Raw genomic sequence first — 24,783 nt, 5'->3', positions numbered from 1 at the left:
GATCAATATGATGCACGCCTGTTGCGTAGCAAATGATGTGGATTGAAGTCCCGAAAGGACAATCCTTTGACATGTCAATATTGATATTGTGCACGCCTAATGCGTTGCAAATTGTATGGGTTAAAGTCCCAGAAATTAATTGACATGTATATATATTAATCTGTGGCATGCCTGCAGCATGACAGATATATGGGTTCTAAATGTTCCAACTCCCTAAATGGAGATTATCCACGCCCTACTATAACATAACGCTCCATTGGAGGTTATAATCCACATTCTCACATAATAAAAGCCCCATGTAGTGGCTTGGGTACCCAAAAGCAAAGAAATGCTTATAATTGATGCATGCGCATGCACATGAGAATGGTGGGATCATGAATTGATGAATGACAAATTTTGATTTTGGAGTAGCTACTCAAATCATCAATGGGCTGTGTTGATTGGAACCACGTTCAATTATTAAATGTCGACAATATCATTGGCCAAAATGGAATGAGGCAATTCCATTATAGATGAGAATGAACGTGAAAGAACAAACCCACAGTACGAACCCCAAAATTTGTTAATACTAAAAGTTATACTTGGGTGTTCGGAATAAAAGGGAATATACCTACTTTGTATGACACAATGTTTCTGGCAGAAACAAGGAATGTTGGGTTTTCTCCATATTTTCAAAATTCAATTGTGCCCCCCTTATTGCACATGGAGACCAACATGTTATCTTTAAGGGTTATTAAAGGCACGGAGCATATTGCCAGAAGCGATTCCCTAAAGATGTATAAATAGCTGGGTTAAAGCTATATAATGTGTCATAAAGTTTAATCCCTTTAAACAAAATCCTTGAAAGGATTGAAATTGCATGAAGCAAGTCCCTGAATGACATGTGCCTGAAGCACAAAATCTGTACTCAATACTAATATGCATAAATTGCCTCAGTGAGTACATTAATATGTTTGCAAACACATTAAAGCTTCTCAAGAGTTCCAGAAATATTTGTCTCGACTTAAAGATCGAGCATTATGCCAACGAGATTATTGCTTATACTAAGAAAGTATTGAAGCATTTTTATGAGGATTATCCGTTGGACACTTTAAGGATTTTCCGGAAGTATATTGGACCGGACATCATATTTTCCAGATAGAGCTCAACTCCATCACCATCATTTTGGGATGATGTGAGGTATATTTGATGCTATTTCCGCATAACACCATGTACGGGCATATTCTTTCAAGTGAACTTACAAATAGCCCAAGTTTTGTTGGAAACGCGGACTCTGAAAATTTTTATGATTTACATAGAGATAGCTCACTGGAAATATATTTACTTACTCAACTACGAGAATTATTAATGGCTACATCCTCCACTCACTCCAAAAGATTCTCACTCCAAAAGAGTCATAAAGACATCAGGGGGAGATATTAATCAGGGGGAGCATCCAGAAGTATGCTATACAGATTGTTATACTCTTCTTTCTTCCTTCCATCAGTTTTCTACCTCACTAGGTTTTCTCCAAGCAAGGTTTTAATGAGGCAACCAATCTAGGGACATGTGGTCTCCAAGGGGGAGTGTTGTAAAATGGGTGAAGCCCACATTGCAAACTAACATTCAAGTTCAACACATGCTCTAACATTCAAGTTGAACACAAAATCAAACCACACACCCACCAAATCAAACCACACACCCATCAAACCAAACCCATACCTACCAAACCAAATCACACACCCACCAAACCAAGCCATTTGCTTTGCCTATAAATAGGCATTCTATTTGCTTGTAATGTGAGATGAAATGAGAGAAGATGAAGGGAAGGAAGAAAGAGGGTGAGTGTGTGAAGAGAAAGAGAGCAAAGAGAAATTCTCCTAGAGAGAAAATTAGGTGAGCATACATATTGTAAACACTAGAGTTGTAACCATATTATGTTATGAATGAAAGGTTACTGTTGCTGCTCTCCGAGAACGTAGGCATAGCCGAACCTCGTTAAATGCTGTGTCTCATCTACTTTACGTGCAGTTCAATATTCGCTCATATCCCCGTTCATTTTATAACAACTAAAATAATTTAGTTTTCCACAATTGGCCTAAAATGTTTCAACGAAATGAAAAAGTCAAAAGAAAAAAATAATTAATTAATTAAGCAATATTCTAATTTAATTTTATCTAAATTACGTACAGGTAATTCAAATTCGCGTGCAGAGTAGAGATTACTTCTGCTCTAGCCAACTTAACTAAGCTTATGTTTGCATTAAACGAAAGAAAGCACTTGGGTTCCAATGTGTGGTCATGTTATTGTTTTACCATCCTCCATGAATTTTTGTTTAATGATTTTTTTCCGGCAGCTGCACCACAAAGCACTGACACAATAACAGGCTCATTGGTCATAGCTGACGACACAACGGGTACAACTACAAGCCCAACCCAATTTCATTAAATACAGCACACGTCCTATGGTTTTCTTCAAGTCCAGCCCAAATTTGGGTTGCTACATGACCCAACCCAAATGCTTAAAATTTGGGTAAGTGGTTGACCATCATCAGCTGCTACAAGACCTTCAAATTGTAAACTAGTCAAAATTACAATAATTAATACACATTATTGTATAATATAATATTATATGTGTGTGTGTGTTAATATTTGAAAATGATTAAAAAAAACAAGGAAACATTGGCTCTTCATAACCCGCTAAGTTGCAAAATATGATCAACATTTGGAGTATTTTTATACTAAAATAAACTGAAGTGGTGAATTTCTTCTTTCCAACAATTTTTTTGTTTGTTTGCTTAATTTCCAACAATTACAACCTACTTTGGCCATCACATTTCTTGTTTCCCGGATACAACCACCACTCCATGTCCCCCCCTCAAAACTTGAAAGCGAAACTTTAATTTAATTTGAACATGGACCATGCACTACATAACATAATGTTTGCCATCCCAACAGCATATATATAAACTAAATTAATTGGAGAACGGATCTAATTTGGTGGAAAAGAAAATTCACTTGCAAATGAGTGATCTAAGATTTGAATCTTGACAACTTGACACCGATAGCGTGTGAGAATATCCCCCCACCTCTTAACTTTGGGAAAAGAAAAAAAACTAAATTAATTATGGTATCTGTGTGTATCTCACTTCAGTAAACAATGCACTTTTGCACAAACAAATGCGAGATATATGTCTCTAAGCAAACAATAGGAAAATAATAATAATAATAATAATAATATAGAAAAGCACAAAACGACTGATAGGATTATAAGAACAAGCATGCTGGGCTGCTTGGAGAAGGAAGATGGACATGGTGATGAATCTGATTTAGTGGCCATCCCCACCTTTATCAGGACCAGAATATGCTTCAGATATCTTGATCGGAGCAGGATAAAGACTAAGATGCATAAGAGCATGGCCAACCCCTCTTCTACTGGGACCAGAATATGCCTGAACAATCTGAAACTTGCTGATTGAATTAGAATTAGAAGAGAGCTTATGCACAAGAGGCCTGGAGCCTTCAACTTCCACAGCAGATGAGAGGATGAGGAAGAGAAAGATGACTGCAGAGATGGAGTTCATTGCAAAGACTTTGATGAAGCCATGGTGCTTCTTCATTTTTAGTTTGGTTTGGTGTTTTGGGTGTTTGTGAATGAGCTGCAACACATTGTTCAAGTATATATAGGAGATGTAACAAAGGGACATGCACAACCTATTTTATGGGAATTGGAAAATTAAATATATATACACTCTTGGACTTTTGTGGAACATGATCTATTTTTTTATTGTACAATATCATTCTCTCCCTCCAACCCAATCTAATAACAAACCCAAATTTTAAGTTTTGGAGGTTTGTAGAACCAAATGAAAGCCATTGAGTTGATTACTTCCCAAGTTCTTTTTTTTTGGGGTTGGTGCAAGTCTCTTCTAATTAGTTTTGGTCACAGACTTGCAGAGTGGAAGAAAACTATATATATAAACCTGAACTGAATGTGGAATTAATAATTACCCAACTAATCAGTGGTTATCATATTATTGCTTGTAGTATAATAAAGAATCTCACCAATTTTTGTCCTAACACTAAACTAATTAAGGTTTCATAATCATATGTTCGGTTTTCTCCCTATATTTATATAGCATGTAAACATTCTTGGTTCACAATATAAAACCAATAAGGAATATATATATCTGTCAGAAAGAAATCTATAAGAGTAAGATTTCATAAATTTTGTTTTAATTCAGATGCTTTGGCGGAAAATCTCAGTTGACAAGTGTATTGTATCTGAACCCGTGAATATATATGATATATATATATAGGCGGCGGCAGCAGCAGCAACAGCAGCAGCACACACCATGAAATAATCCATATATAACATGTCAAACTTTGCAAGCAAATGCCATTGTTGGCGGCTGTTGCAGGATGATGGTCCTCAATTTCGGTCGCCGTCCTTACTTGACATATATCACATATTGGATGTTTGGAGGATCAAAGTTCACGAGCCTCGTATATAACATGTTGATCGTTTTAATACTATCTGTCATATGTAAAATATACGTATATTTGTTCCTATGAGACCTCTACAAAGTCATTGTTTTATGAGACATATGATACACAACACAATCCATTCACACTCACTTGCAAGCAACAATATATTTTAGGCAAAATATGTTGTAGTTTGACGAAATTTTTACTTTAATTCGTGTAGTTTCAATTTTGGCAATTTGATATGTATAGTTTGATTTTATTGCAATTTAAGGATATGTCCAAATTTCCATTCAATTTCTTGACGGTATAAACACGTATCCCTTACGTATAGGGATATTTTGGAATGGGAATTTGGATGTGTTGTAACAGAATCAAACAACAAGGGTTAAATTGTCAAAATTAAAACTGCAGGGACCAAATGACTATTTCCCTATATTTTATGACTTAAAAGTCCACCACAATCAAATCTCATGACTCACGAGTCACGAGTAGGATTTTGCCAAATTTGTCATGGTTATATTTCCAAATTTTGATACTAGATGGCCACCAAACATGTCTAGTGACACCTAAGCACGTGTCTAGTGGCATCGGTTGGGAAATCAAAATGTCCAACTTGCTTGCTATATATGCATGCTGAAAGCTAGAAAAAATGGGGTCACGGTTTCATACCAACTCCTCATTCTTACTTACCTGTAAAATGGGAGCAAAGCAAAGCAAGAAAATCCCCAAAGTGGTCTTCCGCACACTCAAAAGACCATGTGATCTTGAAAAGAAGATAAAAAGGATCGTTGAAATTCTTGCACATCCCTAATGCCTCCTCCCTCCCTTTGAACAGCCTTTGAAAAGTTGAAATTGGCTATCCCTTTGGACTAATTTGAACACCTACCCTTAATCTTGAAAATCTATGTTCACCTCCACCGTCCTGTACTTGAGAGAGAGAGAGACGGTTCAACAAACAAAATATGTTTTTTTTTTCGGTTTGCCATGTCTACAAAAACACTGCCTTTAATTGTCCCTCTAACAATTGGCTGTCACACATTTCTTCTTTTCCGCCATGAAAGAAAAAATATATATATAATAAAGAGAGTGCCGCGTACAGATGGAACAAGACGCACGCGTTTTGGATCACAAACGGTGTGTTTCCATGCAAAAAGGTGATGCTCATGACAGTAGTTCGGATTTTGCAGACAGAAAAAACCTTTTTCTTGCTTTTTCTTGGTGACTTGAGACGTATTTGGGTTTGGCAATTAAAGTCAAATTCCAACAGCACGAAACAATTTCAAAGTAAAAGCACACCTCCCTCCTTTGTCCTTCCCCCGGAATTCTCACCTTGCTCCCCACTCCATTGTACAAGTAAACTATAACGAAAGTAAAATATAAAATATAAAAAAAGGGAAAAGTCAAACATCGTGTGATTGACCCCACTACATTAATAACTAAGCCACACCGTCATCAGCAGCTCAAATCCTTGCGTATATATACAAGTGGGTTGGCCTTGTTTTCAAAACACAGAAAAACAAACCAATCAGAAAACTGTCGAGAAAGATTTGTGTGCTAGCTGTGAAGTAAAAGATGGCAATGAGAATGAAGAAGAGCTCAACAGCATCAACCAGTTGCGTGTGGCTTGTGATGGGGTTGATGGTGCTGCTGATTGTGTCAACAGAGTTTGGTCAAGTTGATTGCAGAGCCCTTCGATCAGCAACAAGCGACAGCGGCAGTGATGGCGGATGCAAAGGAGTTGATGGGGCTGAGGAGGTAGGCATGGCTACCTTTGCTGTTTCTTCTAACTACAACTCGAGCACTGCTCGTCGTCCTTCGGTGAGGAGCTTGGCGTTTAGATTGGCCTCTGGACCTAGCAAAAAAGGCCCTGGCCATTAGCCTAATTGCAGCCTACATCTCTCTCTCTCTCTCTCTCTCTCTCTCTCTCTCTCTCATTCTTTTGTTCTTGTTGAATTATTTTCCATGTTCATGATGCACAAAAATGTGACATATTGGATATTGTTTTTTATCCGCCTAAGGATTTTCATACGTACATGTAATTTTTCAGGCTTTAGTTGGTTCATACAATTAGACAATTTGGACAACAGATTATGTTCTGTTGTTAGTTCAAGCTCTCCAACTTTAGAGACTAATAAATAATTTTGTTTATGAATCTCAAATAGTCCCCAAGAAACTTAAGCCTGCAAAGCACATTGAATTGATAAGATTTTTGCATGAACAGAAGGGTCTATATTTCCATCTGCAATTTTACTTTATTTAGGGGCAAAAATAAATATTTCCCAATTGCTAATGTTCTTGGTTTTTTAATTGGTGCGAATCGAAAAAACTTCAATAAGCCTCAAAAGACACTAAGCCCCCGGGTTCATTTTATATATTATTAATTAAAGTCATACAATTTTTATTTTATTTTTTGAGAACCAAAGTCATGCAAAGTATAAAAAATTTAAAGTCACCAAAGTTAAATTTTCAAGAAGCCACCAACAAATCCTCTCTCTCCCAAAAATTGCTGAAAGAATCAAAGGCGCGGTGAAAATATATCAATGTAACACCACCAACCACCCCACACGGTCCTACCTACGAGCCAGATAAACGACAAGCGTTCCAAGTTTGACGCTCATTTTAAATTTCATTTTTTCCTTTACGCCGAATAAGTAAGCTATATATAAAAAACTAAGGGAAGGCCCAACCCAAAAAATATTTGAACTGTTGCGGATCCAGTGGGGGATAGAGACGTGACAGGTGTTATTAATAACGAACTATATTTGATTTTTCATCAATAATTAAGTTCATTTAATTTAATTTTAATGATATAAATAAAAAATGTTTTTTATAATTAAAATCCTTCAGAAATTCTTTAAAACAGATACTCAAAGCAAACATTCAAAGAGAGGTTTCTGGAGAATGATTTAACATCCATGGGACCTTTCTTCAGGAGATGAAAAAGAATATTTGGGTTTTTGAATTTGCAAAGAGGGGTAGAGTATTGAGAGGGAGCCATTGATGTTGCTGGGGTTGGGGGCAGTGCAGTGGACGACGATGGATTGGAGGAGATGGGTTTCCAGAGTTGGGTCAGAAGAAATTCCACAAAGAAAATACATATCTTGGAGCTTCAGTTTTTCAACCTCAATTTTGTTGAGGTAGAGAAGTTGCGGGAAGAGAAAGAGTGATGAATGGCATCAAGGAAGAGAAGCTAGGCCAGTGTGTGTCAGACTCGCTTGTTCAGTTTAGCGATGATTTTTGCAAACCACGTTTCAAGATCACTATATTAGAGGAGCAAATGAGCCATTTTTTCACTGTTGAACTGTATAGTCTCATTTAAGTTAGTCCCCTCTCTTACCAAATATGGGCTTCAAGTGCTATTTAACCCAGTCCAGTCCAATGAGACCTACCAAACATAGCCTTAATTTCTAGACCTGAACTCAAAACATGAGGGGGGGCATTATGTACACACAATCTATAGCCCTAATGCACGTGATGAAGGCAAACGATTCCCAGTCACCAGCTGCTCTTCAATAAATTCCAAGGGCCGCCCCAACAAGCCCAGTTTAAGGGCCCCCCAAAATTAAAAAACCAATGTTTCTGTTTCTATAATTCGTCTACAGAAAATGTATTTGTTTCTACCTGGTGAAACAGATGACAAGCAACAGAGACTGATGAATTAGGATGGGCACAACCACTAAACACATCATTAGGCGCGTCTTAATCTCCCCACATGACAAAAACGCAGAATGATAGCATGCACAACCACAACCACAACCACAACCACAACCACTGTACTACCAAGAAATAATGAAAACTGACATAAAACACGCAACTACTTCCAGCTAAAAGAGAAAACTAAGCATGATATTAGTTTGCCGAACAAACTGGAGCTGGGTCCAAAGATAACATACACTAAGAAATCATTTATATTTCATCACTTCTTCATAATAATCTAACAACAATCCAAAAGCAAGACTCTGATTATGTTCATATCACCAAAAACCATGGATATCAAACTTGCCAGTGCCACAACAGCCACAGAGAGACAGAGAGGTAAAAACTGCTTAATAACAAATGAGACATCTGCTATAAACATCAACCTAAAACCAACGAATTTGTCCAAGGTGCGAGTGAATGGAACTTGTGAATAGTTGTGGTGCAGCAGACACTAATCTTCCCTACACTCAACCATTCTACAACAAAAATACTCTAAATTAGGTAGAATTTATGCTGTAGAATACCAAGAACTATATAATGCTTACACCAAAAGTAAGTCACCTTTATTTTCATGATTTGCAACATAAGGTGAAAACAAGAAAAAGTAGATATGCATATCATCATAGATGGAAAGCAGACTACTTTTAGGTTTTAACATGCTTGAACAACAACAGAGCTCTGAGCAACATCAGCCAATCTCACTTTCACCGAAAGCTTAAATTTGACAAGAAAAAGGAACTTTTAGAAAAATTAAATCCTGCACATTGTAGGAGCACACAAGGTACCAGGCCAAAGAGGCATGGTGTGATGAAAAACCAGCTGCAGGAAACACCCCTCACTATTTAAAGGGCAATGTCAAGCTCCAAGAAGCAACATTATGCACAAGAAATGTAAGTAAATATTCAATTCGGACATTGGAATTCAGCTGGTATTGAAGCTGAAATGAAACACAAACCAGCTAGAAAACATGAAGAGTATGCAAAAGGAAAGATTTTAATGTTTTCCAAATTCAAAATGCATCCACTTCATTATAAACATTTTCAGCACAAACATCTCCGAACAAAGCAGATAAAAAACCAGTAGATCAATACTCAACAGAAACCCACATGATATAAACCACAGAAAACAGAAGCGCATTGCGATAATACCTAAGCATATAAATATTTAGCAAGTCATAATAGTATATGGGCATCACAAGAAATCCATAACTAATACGAAATAGATCTCGAAATGGAAGCCCTAAATTTGAAGCTAAAAATGCCCTAAAACACACAAGGAGATCACTAGGGTTCGGTCCTGATATCCTCACTGGGGGCAGCAGCGGTGGGGTCCTCAACAGAGCTCGCGTTCTCGGACTCCGACGCACCGTTTTGAGCAGCGGAAGCAGAGGCTGTCCTGGACTTGACGGTGTCTAGCATACGCTTGCTGATCTCCTTGGAGTAGACCTGCAGGATCTGAATCCCATCCTCCTCGGACGCCGCGGAGCCACCGGCGGCGGCGAAGGCTTCATCCTCGATGAGGCGGGAGGCGGCGGAGGCCTCGTCAGCGGACAAGGTGCCGTAGCGCTTGGAGAGAGGGGAGGGCGTGGAGAGAGTCTCGATGAGGCGGTTCACCACGGCCTCGCGGGTGCGCTGGGTCGGCGGCCATATGCTGAAGGAGGTGGCGTGGCTGGGCTTCTGTGGCTTATGAGCTGGTGCGTCTTCTGGCTGCTGGTTTTGGGGTTCGGCATCCATGGCTGAGCTCTGGTTTGATGCGACTGTGATCTCTGAGTCCGACATTTTTGTTGATGAGGACTGTGGTGGAGGTGGAAAGAAGCACTTCCTAATTTAAAAAAGAGAAATTATATAAATTTATTTGTTGGTGGAATTCAAATGTGGAGAAGAATCAACGGTGAGAGTGGGGTATTTATAGGTAAAAATTAAAGTTAAAAGGATGGGTTACCTTAGAAGTGAGCGCTGATATTGAAATGAAATGTTTGACGGTTCACCTTTTTCATCTTTATTTATTTTACTTAATTATTTTCCCTTCTTTAGGCCTCTGTAATTAATTAGAAGGGTTGCTGGTTGGTTGGTTAGGCTCTTGCTTTTACATTCGGCCCATTCAATTCAAATTGGGCCACTTTAATTCCACATTTATAGCTTCTATTGATAATTTTCTTTATTTTTGGGCCAAAGCTTCTATTGATAGCTTCACACCCTTAAATTTGATTGTTATTACAGTGGGTATTGTCCCAAAAATTAAACCTTCTTTGATTGAGGCATTTTAAACCTTAAACAATTCTAAATAAATTATTAGGGCAGTTGCAAACCTATGTTAGACCAGTTGATCAAGGCAATGTATATCCTACTCCTTTGCACCCGAATTCGATTCACCACCCAATACATTATAGTAAATTAGAATATCGCTTTCTCCATTGCCTCTGGATGGTTTAGGAACAGAACCATTGCCCCTTCTAGATTTGTTGATGTTGTGTCAGTCCCAGCAACTAGCAACACCTACAATTACTTGGCAATTTGCACACATGATATCAAATTAATTCATACCAAAACAAAAACCTAATCAAACACATGTAAAAGATTTGTGCAATTACCAAAATGATTCCTTTGATTATAATATCTGTGTACAACTCAGGCTCTTTTGCTTGCATCGACAATAAGTTGTCAATCATCAACTTTTTGACATGTTCACCATTTGAAGCAGATAGAATTTCATGGCGCCCGTCAACCAAACCTTGCAAGAACTTGTCCATTTTTGCCATTAACCTCACCATCTTCTTTTCCAAGCCTGATATATCCACCCACCGTAAAATTGGCAAAAAGTCTGCCGCAGTTCCTGCCCCGGACAAGTCCACGAAGGCCTTAAAAACGTTATGAAAATTCTTTGCCTCTTCAACATCTGCAACATTTTCACCATGGCACCGCTTTCCCACAACCATCATCGTCATCACATTAAAGGAAAGATCGGCAAACTTGGACTTGAGCTCAACCCTTGAAGTACAACTCTTCATTATCTCATCCAGTAATAAACCAACTTCTCCTTGTCTGACAATTGAGAACAAGGCAAGGCGAGAGGAGGAGAAGATCTCAAGAGTCATAATACGGCGGAGGTTGCGCCAGAGGTCGCCATAGGGGGCTAGAGAAACTGTTGTGTAGTTGTAGTGGAATTGTTTTCTGGCAAGAAACCGTGGCCGATTGGCGAAGATGATGTCATGCTTCGTCAAACACTCTTCTGCCGCCAAAGCCGAAGAGACCAACAGGACTTTGCGTGAACCACAACGGAGAATTTTGCCCAAGTTTTGAGAAAGATCTTGGAGGGTTCGGTGCATTGGTTGTTTTAGAAGATGGATATGGCCAATAATGGGAAGAGATGGTGGGCTTGGGGGTAGGTTCTTCTTGTGTTTTTGTGTAATCTTGGATATGGAGAGCTTGACAAGGAAGGTGAAGATGATGACCATAGCTGAACTGTACCAGAAAGGTTCTCCCATTGTTTGAATCTTCATATAAAAGAACTTGGCATATCTATCTATTTGTCACGGATCCAGTCAAGTATGCTAGAACTTGAAATTGACTGAAAAAGTTAAGAAAATACCCAAAGCATGTAACCATCAAAATAAGGTGCTCAAATTATTTTTACCATTTGATGATTTTGTGAGTTCTTTTTCTAGATTGTCCGGCAACATAAGATGCTTATAATCTTTATTTGTGAATCAACATTGATCAAGTTAATTGTTGTTTGTGTTGAAAATACTAGTAATATTCATCATTTAAAAAAACTACTTGTAGCATTATTCCTTTGGAGATTTAATTTTACTTTAATTAATATGGGGTGTTATTATAATTAACGGTTTATAGTTATGTTTTTGGTGGTTTAACGTTTTTGTTACGTTTGGCTGTTATAATAACGTTAAGAAAAATGACTTATCACATTTATATACCACATTATGTACCATCTCTCCACCTCTATTAGAGATGTGGTACACAATGTTGTATATAAATATGGCAAATCTAGTATTATCCTTATAAGGTTAAATTACATTAATAGTAGTGGTAAGTATGCCGTTTGAGGTTAAGCCAACCAAATCATACCACACATAGTATCAAATATTTCATAGGTTTCATTCGTACATTAAAACCCTTGGCCTTATATATATATATATATGGCCTCTGGCACTTGTGTCTTGTTTTTCTACATAGGTTTCTTTATGATTCAATATGAAATGGTCTAGATGTGAACTTGCACCCCCTTATTTTAACATGTCTACGGAAGTAAATAGGACTTAATGTTTCTTAATCTCTAAGACTTAAAATTACTTTTTGGCATTGAACTTTTTATTTTCTAAGGTGAATAGTGGTCGTGGACTCACAAATCACAATCACTGCCACTACCAAAAAAGACGGCATTAGTTACTTTAGTTTGCGTGACTATTGGCTCTATTAGTCAATAGTCACCATGTAGTTACAATTTGAGTGTTTGTTACATATTCCTCCCTATTATAAAATAGACATAATATAAAAGTACCATTGAATATTGAGGTGGGATTGTATTTGTTCTTGTGGTATTACACTGATAGAATTTTCTCTCTCGAAAAAAACTTTCTAACTCTCAAATTTCTCTCGCTTTTCTCTTCGGATTGGTGTATCTTCTTCTTCAGTTGAGGATCCCTTTTATAGGGAAAGTCACAAGAGCAAAGCAGTTAATGCTTTGCGGAAGAATTGGAGGTGAAAATATTTCACCTACCAGAAACACCATTTCACTTACATCAATCTACTATTGCATGCACAAAGTCTTCATTGCTACATCCACACACACGTTTCACAACACTCCCCTTGGATGTCCTAATAGGGGCTGGCCTAGCAAGCAAGTGGCTTGACTGTTGTGGTGATTGTGGTTCAATTGGCATGTAGTGGTTGTTGGGTGGTGTTTGACGATGGTGGCTTATGCACTGTTTTTTTGACAGTGAATCCATATTCTCTGAAAATGAAAGGTTGAAAATGATTTCAAAAAACGTTTTCTGCGTTTTCTTAAATTCATCACCGAATGCAAATCTTAGTGTTTTTTAAGAATGAAAACAGAAAATGGCCTCCAAAAACACCATCAAACGGCCCTAAACTTTTACAGACAAAGTACTAATGATATCACGTAAATCATATTGGAAGCATGAAATGCATGAAATAAATTATTTTGGTCTTATTTAAGTTTCAAGTTGATGGGTACTAGACCACATATATAGGGCTACTAGGTATTATTGATTGGGCCACTTCATGTCCTTACGTACGTTGCTATATGATGGAAGCTAAGCTAGCATGAGTGGGCGTGGTTTGCACATAGCCTCCAAGGGCTTGGCCCTTGGCATGGTAAGCCTCAAACCTTCACTCATATCCACATTCTCTTCACCAATCCTCTCCCACTCAAATGACTGAACCAAACTTCCCAGTGCCAATCGAACCAACCTGCTTGCTAGGCCAGCCCCTGGACATCCACGCCTTCCAGCTCCAAACGCAATTAGCTTGTACCCTTCAGAGCCCTCCCCACTCCATCCCTCAAACCTCTCCGGCTTAAATTTTGTAGGGTCCTCCCACAGCTCAGGGTCCCTATGGATGGCCCACGCATTAATGAATAACATAGTATGACGTGGCACATCAAATCCCCTTACCACACAATCCTCAGAGGCTTCATGAGGCACCAGAAGTGGAGTGGGTGGGTACAAGCGAAGTGTTTCATTGATCACATTTTGTAAGTAAGTGAGCTTTGGCAAGTCTTGCTCTTCCAACAGACGCTCTTGTCCAACCTTGGTGTCTATTTCGGCTCTTACTTTCTCCATTGCCTCCAGGGCAATAGACTTGCATATACAATAACCTCATTTTAGGTTGCGTCAGCCACCATTTGATTAGATGTTATGTCTCTTTCTCCCTTGCCACTATTCAGTTTTTATATGCAGAAACTACTAATTAAGTTATCTCATCCAATTATTTAGTACAAGCATCCAACAACATCGAATCTATGACATTAATACTAGGACTCCAAATCATACAAATAAAGCTACCCATTTCTTTTGACTTAATTATACTTTTAAGTTATAATATTAATAAAAATACACGTGATATAATATGACTAAATTACTTGAAACTTCGAGAAAAAACAAAACAGCCAAAACTATAATAAAAGAATTGCATGATTTAAAGATGAATTACGTACCGTAATAATTCCCTTGATAATTTGATCAGTGTAGAATTGGGGTTCCTTTTCTTGGAGCGCCGACAAGTTATCAATCATCAACTTCTTGACCTCTTTCCTATTGGATCCACAAGTCGCTGACAAAATTTCACGGCGCTCATCAACCAAGCCCTGCAAAAAGTTGTCCATTTTTGCCATCAAGCTCACCATCTTCTTCTCAATTCCCGTCATATCCATCCATTGTAAGAACGGAAAAAAGTCTCCGAAATTTGTTGCCCCGGATATGTCCACTCCGTCCCTAATAACCTTTTGTATATTCTTAGCCTCTTCAGCATCCAAAACATTTTCACCGTAGTATCTCTTCCCCACAGCCATCATCGTCATCACATTAAACGAAAGCTCCGTAAACTTTGCCTTGAGCTCGACCTTTGTCATGCTCTTAGCACAACTCTTCATTGTCTGATTTAGTAACAAGCGGACTTCTCCTTGCCTGATACTCGAAAACTGCGCAAGGCGAGCAGAGGAGAAGACCTCAAGAGTCATAACGCGGCGGAGGTTGCGCCAGAGGTCTCCATAGGGAGCCAAAGTGACTGTTGTGAAGTCGTAGGCAAAGTGTTTTCCTACAAGCAAGCGTGGCCGGCTGGCGAAGATGATGTCATGCTTTGTGAAAAGCTCTTCCGCTACCGAAGGCGGAGAAACCAAGAGGACTCTGCGTGAACCCCAGCGGAGTAGTAGAACTTTGCCGAATTTTTCAGTAAGGGCTTGGAGGGTTCGGTGGATTGGTTGTTTTACAAGATGGAGATGACCGATCATGGGAAGAGATGGTGGGCTTGGGGGCAAGTTCTTCTTGTGTTTTTGTCTAAGTTTAGTTGTGGATAGCTTGAGAAGCAAGGTGAAGATGATGAGAGCTAAACCGTACCAAAAGGGTTCTTCCATTCTTTTGACTCTCTTTTTGTCAATATGAGATGATGTAGCTATGAACTTGCACACCACATATATTTATATATAAGAACGTGGCAATTGGAAAAATATGGAAAAGGACAAAAGCATTCAACAATAGGATGAGCTAGGTACTCAAATAGAATAAAACAATTTATATATTATGTCAACTCGAACTAAATTATATAGCCCAAATTGTTCTCTCTTTTTTTTCGGAAACGAGCCCAATCTTTTGAGTTACCAAACATTTGCCTAATGGAAACCATATGTATCGTGATAGGCTCAACTGTTGATGCAAGAAAGTGGTTCGGTACTTATTCCGCTCAATTTAATGATGTTGGGCATTCGGTATGCTTTGGGCCTCGATAGAGCGCGTGATCTGCAAGAGAACGAACGCTTGGTAAGACTTTAGGCACCGGTATGGTACCGGCCGAATGCTCTCCGATACTTAAGTAAGTACAGATTTAGTAAGTTAAACTGACAGATCAATAGGCAGTATGCCGTAAGTTCTGATTACCTCCATTTTGGGGAATTGTGCTTCTTTTATAAGTCTTGAGGGGTGTGAAAGTTGTGTAGAATTTTGATTTGGAACTGTGGACATGCCAAATGTCCAGTGGGCAATTGTGCCTTCATTCTATGATCGGCATTCTCGGGTGCCGAGGGCTACCCTACCGATGATGCATTTTGTCCACGTTTTTAGCTCTTATTGGTTGCTGATTTTGGTATCACCACCATATTAGGGTTAGAATGAGGGGTTTTTGTGTTGCACTGTTGGATTGTGGAAGCTCCCATATTAGTGGGATGGGATGGGAAGTTACTTTCATTTCATCTAATGGATATGGCTATCCTATCTAGGCCTCATCATTTGGCCCATGGGCTCATGGGCCAATGGGGGCCCCTCCCGGCCCATCAAATAAAAGCCCGGCCCGGCCCGTTATGGGCTTTGAGATGGCCCGACCCGTTTTGGGCCGGGCTTGGGTGTCTAAAGCCCGGCCCATAAGCCCGGCCAGATTAAGCCCAAGAAAGCCCAGCCCAACCCACCCATAAAAGCCCGGCCCGTTAGGCCCGCATACATATATAATTATGCATAAATAAGAATTTAGGTATAAGATTATACAGTCCTGATCTCTTGGACCCCTGTAGTCCAAGAGATTTATGGTCACTCACCGTTGGATGTAAATTCAACGGTTCACTCATTTATGACTTGAATCGGGTAATAATCATTTATGTCATATTGCATTTATATATATCATTTTGAACCATTGGATTAATATCCAACGGTGGGTGACCATAATCTCTTGGACTCTTGTGGTCCAAGAGATCGGGACTGTAAGATTATATCACTTAAATCACATATATAATTTGTTTCATTTCATTTACTTTTCTTTACTCATTCCTAGTTTATAATTCGATGATTAGCACATTAATTTGTGTCAATTATTAATTCAACAATTATATATATATATATATATATATATATATATAAGATGAACAACATATCACATCACAAAATATAATCATATCACGAAACATAATTGTACAACCAAATATAATCATGCTTTTCTTGATCACATCACCAAATATTTGCATATTTATTAATACCATCCTTTAAAAAAATATTTTTTTGATACTTATTATTTTTTAAAATATATTACGATCTAATTATGTAATAACCTCAAAAATAATACTTGGTTTTATTATTTTTGTGGAAAATCTTAAAAGTTGTGTAACTTTATTAGGTGTTTTATGAATTTGGTTGGATGTGAAAATATTGGAATTAAGTGAGTTTAATCTCAAATTTGGACTAAAATGCCCTTATGATTAAGTTTATGATTTTTTTTGAATGAAGTAGGGCCCGTTGGGCTTAGCCCGGCCAGACCCGATGGGCTTTCTCAAGCTCGGCTCATGGGTTGGGCTTGGGCTTTGAATTTTCTAAAAAAATCCGGCCTGGCTCGGTCCAATATTTTTTCTCTCCTCTTTAAAGCCCGGCCCAACCCAAACCTATTAAATTTGAGCCGAGCTAACCCGACCCAGCCCATTAATGAACCCTAATCCTATCCATGGAGGTTACTTTCATCTTTCAGACTTTTTAGTCTTCAACTGTTTTTATTAGCTCTGTTAGACCCGTACTTCATATTTTGATCTTCAAAGTTATTTTTTCATATTTAATTTTTCTCTACTATCAAGTGGCGCGCTAACAAACTCCAAAAGTAGGTGTCATTATTAGACAAAACAATCACCACCTCGAGTGAAGAAGATAGTGAACAAAAATGAACTCAAATTTTAACAAATCGGATTACTTGGCATTTTCAAATCTGATTGGAAGAAATACACTCGTACAGGGTGTTATTTTTATGTGGGGTATGATTGCGCGTGGTTTGCACATAGAGGAAGTATATGTGCAAACCACGCGCACTCATACCCCACAGGTTACAAGAGAACTAGGCTCTGATACCATGCTAAAATATGAATATGGTTTGAATGTATTAGGTTTAATTTATTTTTCTCCATAAAGAGGTATATATAAGAGTTTACATGTAGGCTTTATAAGGAATTAGATACAGTAAAGAATTATGAAAGTATCTTCTAATTGTACAATGATTTATCACTTATATAAAAAATAGGAAAGTAAATCCCTTAATTAATCAAGAAAATAAATCTCCTTAATTAATTAAAAGACTCACATCAACAATATCCACATTCTCTTCACTAATCCTCTCCCACTCAAATGACTGAATCCAAGTTCCAAGTGCCAATCCAATCAACCTGTTTGCTAGGGCAGCCCCTGGACATCCACGCCTTCCAGCCCCAAACGCAATTAGCTTATACCCTTCAGAGCCGTCGCCACTCCATCCTTCAAACCTCTCTAGCTCAAATCTTGTGGGTTCCTCCCACACCTCAGGGTCCCTATGGATAACCCACGCATTAATGAATAACATTGTATGACGTGTCACATCAAATCCCCTTACCACACAATCCTCAGAGGCTTCATGAGGGAATAGAATGGACTTGGTGGGTACAAGCCAAGTGTCTCATTGATCACCTTCTGTAAGTAAGTGAGCTTTGGCAAGTCTTGCTCCTCCAACAGACGCTCTTGTCCAATCTTGGCTTCTATCTCTGCTCTTACTTTCTCCATTGTCTCAACAGCGCCATTGCCCAATCTAGTGTTGTTGATGAAGTGTCAGTCCCAGCTACCAGCATCACCTACAATTAACTTGGTAATTAGTGTTAGACGTGTAGATGTCTAACTCATTAAAGTGTGGTCTTATAATCATCAAAGGATTCTAAGACTTGATATCAATTAGGAGTTCAAAACAACTAAACCTGCAGCTCTATAAAGTTAGTGTTTTAAGGCTAATATAAGAGCTAGAAGGATTCCTATCTTAATTGTGGATTAGAAGTTATAAACCTAATGCAATAAGGACTTCTTAAGAGTTTCTTGATGGACAAGACTCTTAGGAAGATGCATATAAATACAAGTGCCCCTGCTCAACCGATCAAGCCAACCAGCACAAAAGAATTCACCCCATCTAGAATGAGTGTATGAAGGGATCGGATTGAGGAGATGTGCTCTTGTATATTCTCGATGTGTGTTCTATCATGTGCAGTCATTAATATAGTTTACATGTGGTATCAGAGCCTAGGCTGCATGTTTTGGAACCAAAAGAAATCACCCATCCTTTCAGCCACTGCAATTGGGCGGCATTTTGCCAAAGGCGAAAAGTTGTTCCTCTTTTACTGCCTCTTGACAGGGCCTCCAATTTTGGTTTTGAGGCATCTTTTCGAAATTCAATTGCGTTATGGGGAAAATCTTGGATGCACGGAGGGCTTCCTGATTTTAATGTCTCGACTTCTGATGTACCTGACTCAAATTCAAAGATTCTAGAAGACATATAAAAGGGTCTCAAATATGGCAATATAAGCTTACGAGGTATGTATGAATGACCTATTCTATATCTGTTTCTCATCAATAGACGTGCATGCAAAAGGCTAAAATTGCCTCTAATTTGATACATAGGAGTTGCACTATAGAATTGGCTCATCTTTTCTAAATATAATTGTTGTGAGATTTTAAAAACGGAAGGAACTTGCTCACCTATTTGGACATTGCAAATTATACTTTGAACCATTATATATGCATGAAAACTTTTTTGTAGGCTGGGTAATACTTTTGTCTCTACCAAGCAAAATATAATTGAAAATGCCGCAAGCTACAGTTACTAATTACTAATCATTGCGTTGGCTAACGCATATAAGTTTTTTTTATTTTTTAGATATCGCATCTGTCATGAATTGTTTTACCATGACTTATTTGGAGAAATCCATTTTAGCTATTCTCTCATCAATCATTTTGCACTATGATCTAGATTTCTAGTGTTAATTTTAATATCATCATGTTCTATGGCATATTAAATTTTGGCCTCAAGTTTTAATCTCAGGCATGCTTAATATCTGATTTGCGGTATAAAGAATATATGTGTGTATAATCAGAGTTTAAGGCAATACTAAACTAAAACATCACACGATCAAGAATTCTATTTTGCACACGATTTCATTCTATCTAACCAAGCTGACTTTCAGGTTTTTTATTATTATATATATTAGCATAGCAAATGTATATATGCGAAAGGTTATAAAGTACCAAACCAAAAGATAAAACCTAAAACTGAAAGCTACATCAGCATGTATTGTTTTCTAATCTTTTGTTTCACTAACGCATTCTGTTAAGCATGTTTTTAATATAAAGTTTTTATCATTCATGCTTGAAAGGCTATTGATCAAAGACTGGAGATCTCGAATATTGCATTAGTTAAGCGAGCCACAGCAGCTTAACTATTGCAGATTTAGTTTCCAATCTAAAAATTGATCAATAATTGCATCACAACTAGTAGCCTTTTGTGCTATTTTCATCCACAGATGAAAAGAATACAAATTGATGACAGATGTGATGGAACAACATGGAGAAAGGGTTTGTGTAAACTAACAGGAAATTTCTTGATCCACAGATGAGAAATTTTCTCGTACAAGAAGTTTATTCAGACCTAATATTCGTCTAGTGTTTTAGAACATGTTTAACTTATGACCCACAGGTGTAAGTTAATAATGTTTAAGTAAAGCTTCCTGGGGAAATTTTGTCCATGTTTATTAATGGTGGAGTGACCCAAAAGATAACGTATGTGAATTAATATAGGAATTTCTCTCTATCCACAGATGTGAGAATTTAACCTACGAAAGAAATTCATATAGCGACTCTTTTGGTGATCACTAAAAACATGTTTGATTCTCAACCCACAGGTGTGAATCAATAATGTACAGATATTTTTAAGCACTATGGGACAGCTTATCCAGATATGTTTGTGTTTTAAAAACTTTTCAGAATGTCACAGTGAACCTTAACTCCATTAGGCGCATATACGGTTTTGTTTTGTTATATGGATTGTAACATGATACATGTCCCATTTATCGGTTTTGATAAATCTCACATGCTTGAGTTGCTGATAATAATTTATTAATAGTGGTCTTAAATAGTCATAAAAGTTGTTTTCATGACTCAAGGAAAGATAAATTCGGTTGATCACATAAAGGGAAACGTGAGCTACTTTGGAACTTTCTTGCTTGGCTATATTGTTTGTTTATGTATGGACATGTTTGAGACTTGGTTGCTTTTTGTATGCATTTAAGTGAATGTTTTTGTAGCATCAATGCAACTTCACATGTAAAAGGATTGATCCGTAAGTGATTTGGATTAAACCATGTATAGTTGGACTGATCCACATGTGTTAAAAGTATTAATTCGTATTTGATGGAATCATGTAAAGTTGGATTAATCCATAAGGTTATGTTCATCATAAAATAAATTGGCTGTTTTGTAAGGCCATGCAATTTGAAGCGTAGATCATGTTTAAGGATATTGTATTACTGTTATTTCTTAATTGAATGAGTTGCATGAATCAAATTGCACTTCTAATCAAGGCTCACTAATTTTGTTTTGAATCAAAAGTGGCACATTGCAATATATAAGATACTCAAGATGCAAACGATCTTTTGATTGCTAAAAGTGTTTAAACTTGATAAAGTGATATTTTATATTTTGCCTTTGTGATATGGTATTAATTGTTTTGTACCTACATGGAACTTAATGTTGAATGTTTAGAATGCATAAGGATAACTAAATTTTGAGGTGTATATTGTTAGCATTCATAAATTTATAGTTGACAATTTTTCCAGTTTTGAACTATGCTAACATGTCGTCTGTTAGGGTGAAGTTATAATTCGAATTAACTAATGACAAAATTAGACGAGAAGGATGATTTTCTAAGGTTTTTGGAGGTGCTGATTTCATGAAAATATGTTGAGAATTTATTTTTTGGTGAATTTATAAATTTGAAACAGATGCACAGTAATTTTCCTGACAGTTTCTGCATTATGTATAATGATTGTTGAATGACCCACATAAAGATCTCCAAATGACCTGAATTTTTGATATGTTAAGCATATACGAGTCTTCATGAATTCTGAAAACTTTCGTGATTATTGGATGTGTAGTTTATTTGTGAGAATTTTATAAGTGATCTGTGTTCAGGAAAAGTATGTGCTGACAGATTTTCTGATTAACTTTGTAGATCAATTTCAGACCTTTTAATTAGCTATAAACGACTCTATAATTTTTATGTATGAAGATTAATGTCTCTAGTTTGTTTCCATGAAATTTGACGCTAATCCGACATATAGATTAATTATGGTAAATTCTCAAGTAATCACATATCATTACGGAAAATTTCTTGACAGTTCTGTGCATTTAGGCTTATACTGTGAAGTACATTTAGGAGCACGCCTTGAAAGTTCTTTTACACCATGTTGTCACAGTGTTTCTAATCATAAGGTTATTGGTGCACTATATATTGAAGTAGCAAAGTAGTTAGTGTTTGCCCAAGTGGGAGAAGTGATGTAGAGTTTTTGGGCTTCACACTCAATACCTTATTATCTTATATTTTGATAAAGCTCATAAAGGTTTTGGAGCATACTTGGAACTGTTTTCTGGCTGTTGACACATTGAAGTTTTACATCTTAAGTGTTAGTTTTATGCATCTATATGTTTATGACTAATCACTACTACAAAAAAGCAAAAAGACGACGGTAAATCACCGTCGTGTATTAAGATTTTCAGTGGTCGTGGAATCCACCGTCATCTTTTCCATCATAAACCACGACGCTAAATCACCGTCGTTGTTAAAATATACAACGTCATCAACAAACACAAAACGACGTCTTTGTACTGCAAAAAGAACGAAAAAAGAAGTCGGGATGAGAATAGACGACCAACTATCTAAAAAAACCGTCGTTAAAAAGGAAAAATATGACACATATTAACAGAACAAGGCCGCAAGATAGACATACAACGACGAAACTTAAAATAAGACGCCGTTAAATATAATTTTCACGACAACAAAAAAATGACGTCTTTAAGAACATTAGAAGACGACGTTATTGATTCCTACTACGTCGACTATATAAAAACAGCCGTCGTATAATACATTTTCCACTTCGATTTTTCTATAAAAGATGACGTGGAAATAGTTGTCAGTGTCATTATTTACGACGTATGTATTTATAGACTAGACGTTGAAATAACAAACAACGTCGGTTACGAATATATGAGAGTCGTATTACAAAATTTTTACGTCCTATTTTCAGAAACAAACAACGACGATAAATATTAGACGTTGTTAAATAAAACAACGTCGAAAACAAATAAAAACAGACGTGTTTAGTCTTCATAAGTTTTAAAAAATAGTCGAGGATGAGAATAGACGACCAACAAAAACAAATCACCGTCGTTAAAAAGAAAAAATATGACACATATTAGAAGAACAAGGCCGCAATATAGACATACAACGACGATAACTAAAACAATACGCCGTTAAATATAATTTTCACGACAAGAAAAAATATGACATCTTTAAATACATGAGAAGACGACGTTAATGAAAAATACTACGTCTCTTATTTACAAAAGACCGTCGTGAAATAAGTTTTCCACTTCGATTTTTCTAAAAAAGATGACGTGGATATAGTTGTCAGTGTCATTATTTACGACGTATGTATTTATGTAGTTGACGTTGAAATGCGAAACAACGTCGGTGGCATTTATATAGTCGACGTTGTATTTATATGTATTCATTACTCACGACGCACTTATTAATGTAGACGACGTTGAACTTCTAAACAACGTCATTATTTACGACGCATTTATTAAACCACGTCGGTTCCAAATTAATGTTCAGATAATTTATCTCATTTTTTAGACGTCGGTATTATGGGATTGGAGTCGTGTTATTTTGGATTACATGGCGGTTCTTAATCCTTCCCCGACGTGATATCCTGGATAATTGCTTCACAATAGCGTCGTGGTTCTTCATTGTTACGTTGCTTTAAGACGTCGGTAAATATGCTGAATAAATGGTTAAACATAACGTCGTGTTTTATTTGAACAGACGTTTTTTATGCAGAATATAATGATGTAATCTGGATCCAGTATTTTTTGCACTGATTGTTTTGTGGCCAAAACCTGTATAATGAAAGTGAAGAAATCACATTACAATATATTATAAAATGAATGTCATACACTGCCAATTACATAAGCATCATTCAATCCATATATCTTCACACCCATCTCGAATATTTTGACCACCTAACTCACCCACCAGTTCATCAAATGTGTCAACATTTGGCATCCCTCTAGTAAATGGCTCACACTCAATTATCACATCACCTAAGACTTCATCACCAATAACATCATTATATTCTCTATTAGGCATTGATAAAACTACCGACCAACCACGATGCATCGGGTCGTCAACAAAAAATATTTGTTTGACTTGAGAAGCCAAAACAAATTGGTCATTCCTATGTCCAATTTTACTCAAATCTACAAGGGTAAATCCAAGTTCGTCGACTACAAGACCAGAACTATCTATCCAATCACACCTAAAGACTGGGATTGTAAACTTTTGGTAGTCAAGGTCCCAAATTTCTTGAATGACACCATAGAAACCCATATTTGAGAGAATTGGGTTTTTATCCTTGGCACTAGCAACTTGCATGGTTTGTGCAAGTAAATAAACTCCACTATTTTGAGTTGTCCGCACATCATCTTGTGCCTTGATATTGAATTTAATACCTTTAATAAGATAGTTCCTATATAATGGCACTGCCATGTTTGGACCAGCTGCTAGCCACCTTAAATTTTCTGATACGCCATTATTGTCTTCCTCAAGTTCACTTTGAACCTGCAAATTAATCAAATCTTAATTCAATCTAACATAGAAATAAGAAGAAAATTAAAAGAGAAATATGTTATTCAACAACATATACCTTGAAGCGTAGCCATTGAATGAAAGTGCTATTGTGCTTATCCTGCAGCCACTTTGTTCTCTTTCTAAATTTTGGATAAGCAGTCTTGATGTGGATCATATGTTGCCTACATGACACGAAAAATTCAAGC

The 24,783-nt window shown here is 37.2% G+C and overlaps 3 protein-coding genes and 1 pseudogene across 3 annotated transcripts; all 4 read right to left on the bottom strand.

Moving 5' to 3' along the window:
- Window positions 1-9,164: 9,164 nt before the first annotated feature.
- LOC117615934 (MFP1 attachment factor 1-like) lies at window positions 9,165-10,112 on the bottom strand. Its single transcript, XM_034345117.1, has one exon. It carries the CDS (start codon window positions 9,941-9,943, stop codon window positions 9,449-9,451), a length of 495 nt encoding a protein of 164 aa, XP_034201008.1. The 5' UTR covers window positions 9,944-10,112; the 3' UTR covers window positions 9,165-9,448.
- Window positions 10,113-10,558: 446 nt separating this feature from the next.
- LOC117618703 (cytochrome P450 81E8-like) lies at window positions 10,559-11,649 on the bottom strand. Its single transcript, XM_034348405.1, has 2 exons — window positions 10,756-11,649; window positions 10,559-10,660 (listed from the first exon to the last, which is right to left on the bottom strand). The coding sequence occupies exons 1-2, from the start codon at window positions 11,647-11,649 to the stop codon at window positions 10,559-10,561; spliced, it is 996 nt and encodes a 331-aa protein (XP_034204296.1).
- Window positions 11,650-13,458: 1,809 nt separating this feature from the next.
- Window positions 13,459-15,275, bottom strand: LOC117615913 (cytochrome P450 81Q32-like). The gene is made up of 2 exons (XM_034345090.1): window positions 14,337-15,275; window positions 13,459-14,004 (listed from the first exon to the last, which is right to left on the bottom strand). The coding sequence occupies exons 1-2, from the start codon at window positions 15,273-15,275 to the stop codon at window positions 13,459-13,461; spliced, it is 1,485 nt and encodes a 494-aa protein (XP_034200981.1).
- A 2,666-nt stretch (window positions 15,276-17,941) lies between these two features.
- LOC117618698 overlaps window positions 17,942-24,783 on the bottom strand; it is a 21,313-nt pseudogene continuing 14,471 nt past the window's right edge.

The sequence above is a fragment of the Prunus dulcis genome, chromosome 1 (assembly GCF_902201215.1).
Source record: "Prunus dulcis chromosome 1, ALMONDv2, whole genome shotgun sequence".
NCBI lineage: Eukaryota > Viridiplantae > Streptophyta > Magnoliopsida > Rosales > Rosaceae > Prunus > Prunus dulcis.
This window is presented reverse-complemented; position numbering and strand designations above follow the sequence as displayed.

What these genes read in the sequence shown, in the direction of transcription:
- LOC117615934 (XM_034345117.1), bottom strand. Translation starts at nt 9,943, where the DNA reads ATGTCGGACTCAGAGATCACAGTCGCATCAAACCAGAGCTCAGCCATG.
- LOC117615913 (XM_034345090.1), bottom strand. Translation starts at nt 15,275, where the DNA reads ATGGAAGAACCCTTTTGGTACGGTTTAGCTCTCATCATCTTCACCTTG. An exon ending in GTAATTCATCTTTAAATCAT is followed by an intron (nt 14,005 to 14,336) that starts GCAATTCTTTTA and finishes TGTATATGCAAG; the next exon opens with TCTATTGCCCTGGAGGCAAT.
- LOC117618703 (XM_034348405.1), bottom strand. Translation starts at nt 11,649, where the DNA reads ATGGGAGAACCTTTCTGGTACAGTTCAGCTATGGTCATCATCTTCACC. An exon ending in TAATCAAAGGAATCATTTTG is followed by an intron (nt 10,661 to 10,755) that starts GTAATTGCACAA and finishes AAGTAATTGTAG; the next exon opens with GTGTTGCTAGTTGCTGGGAC.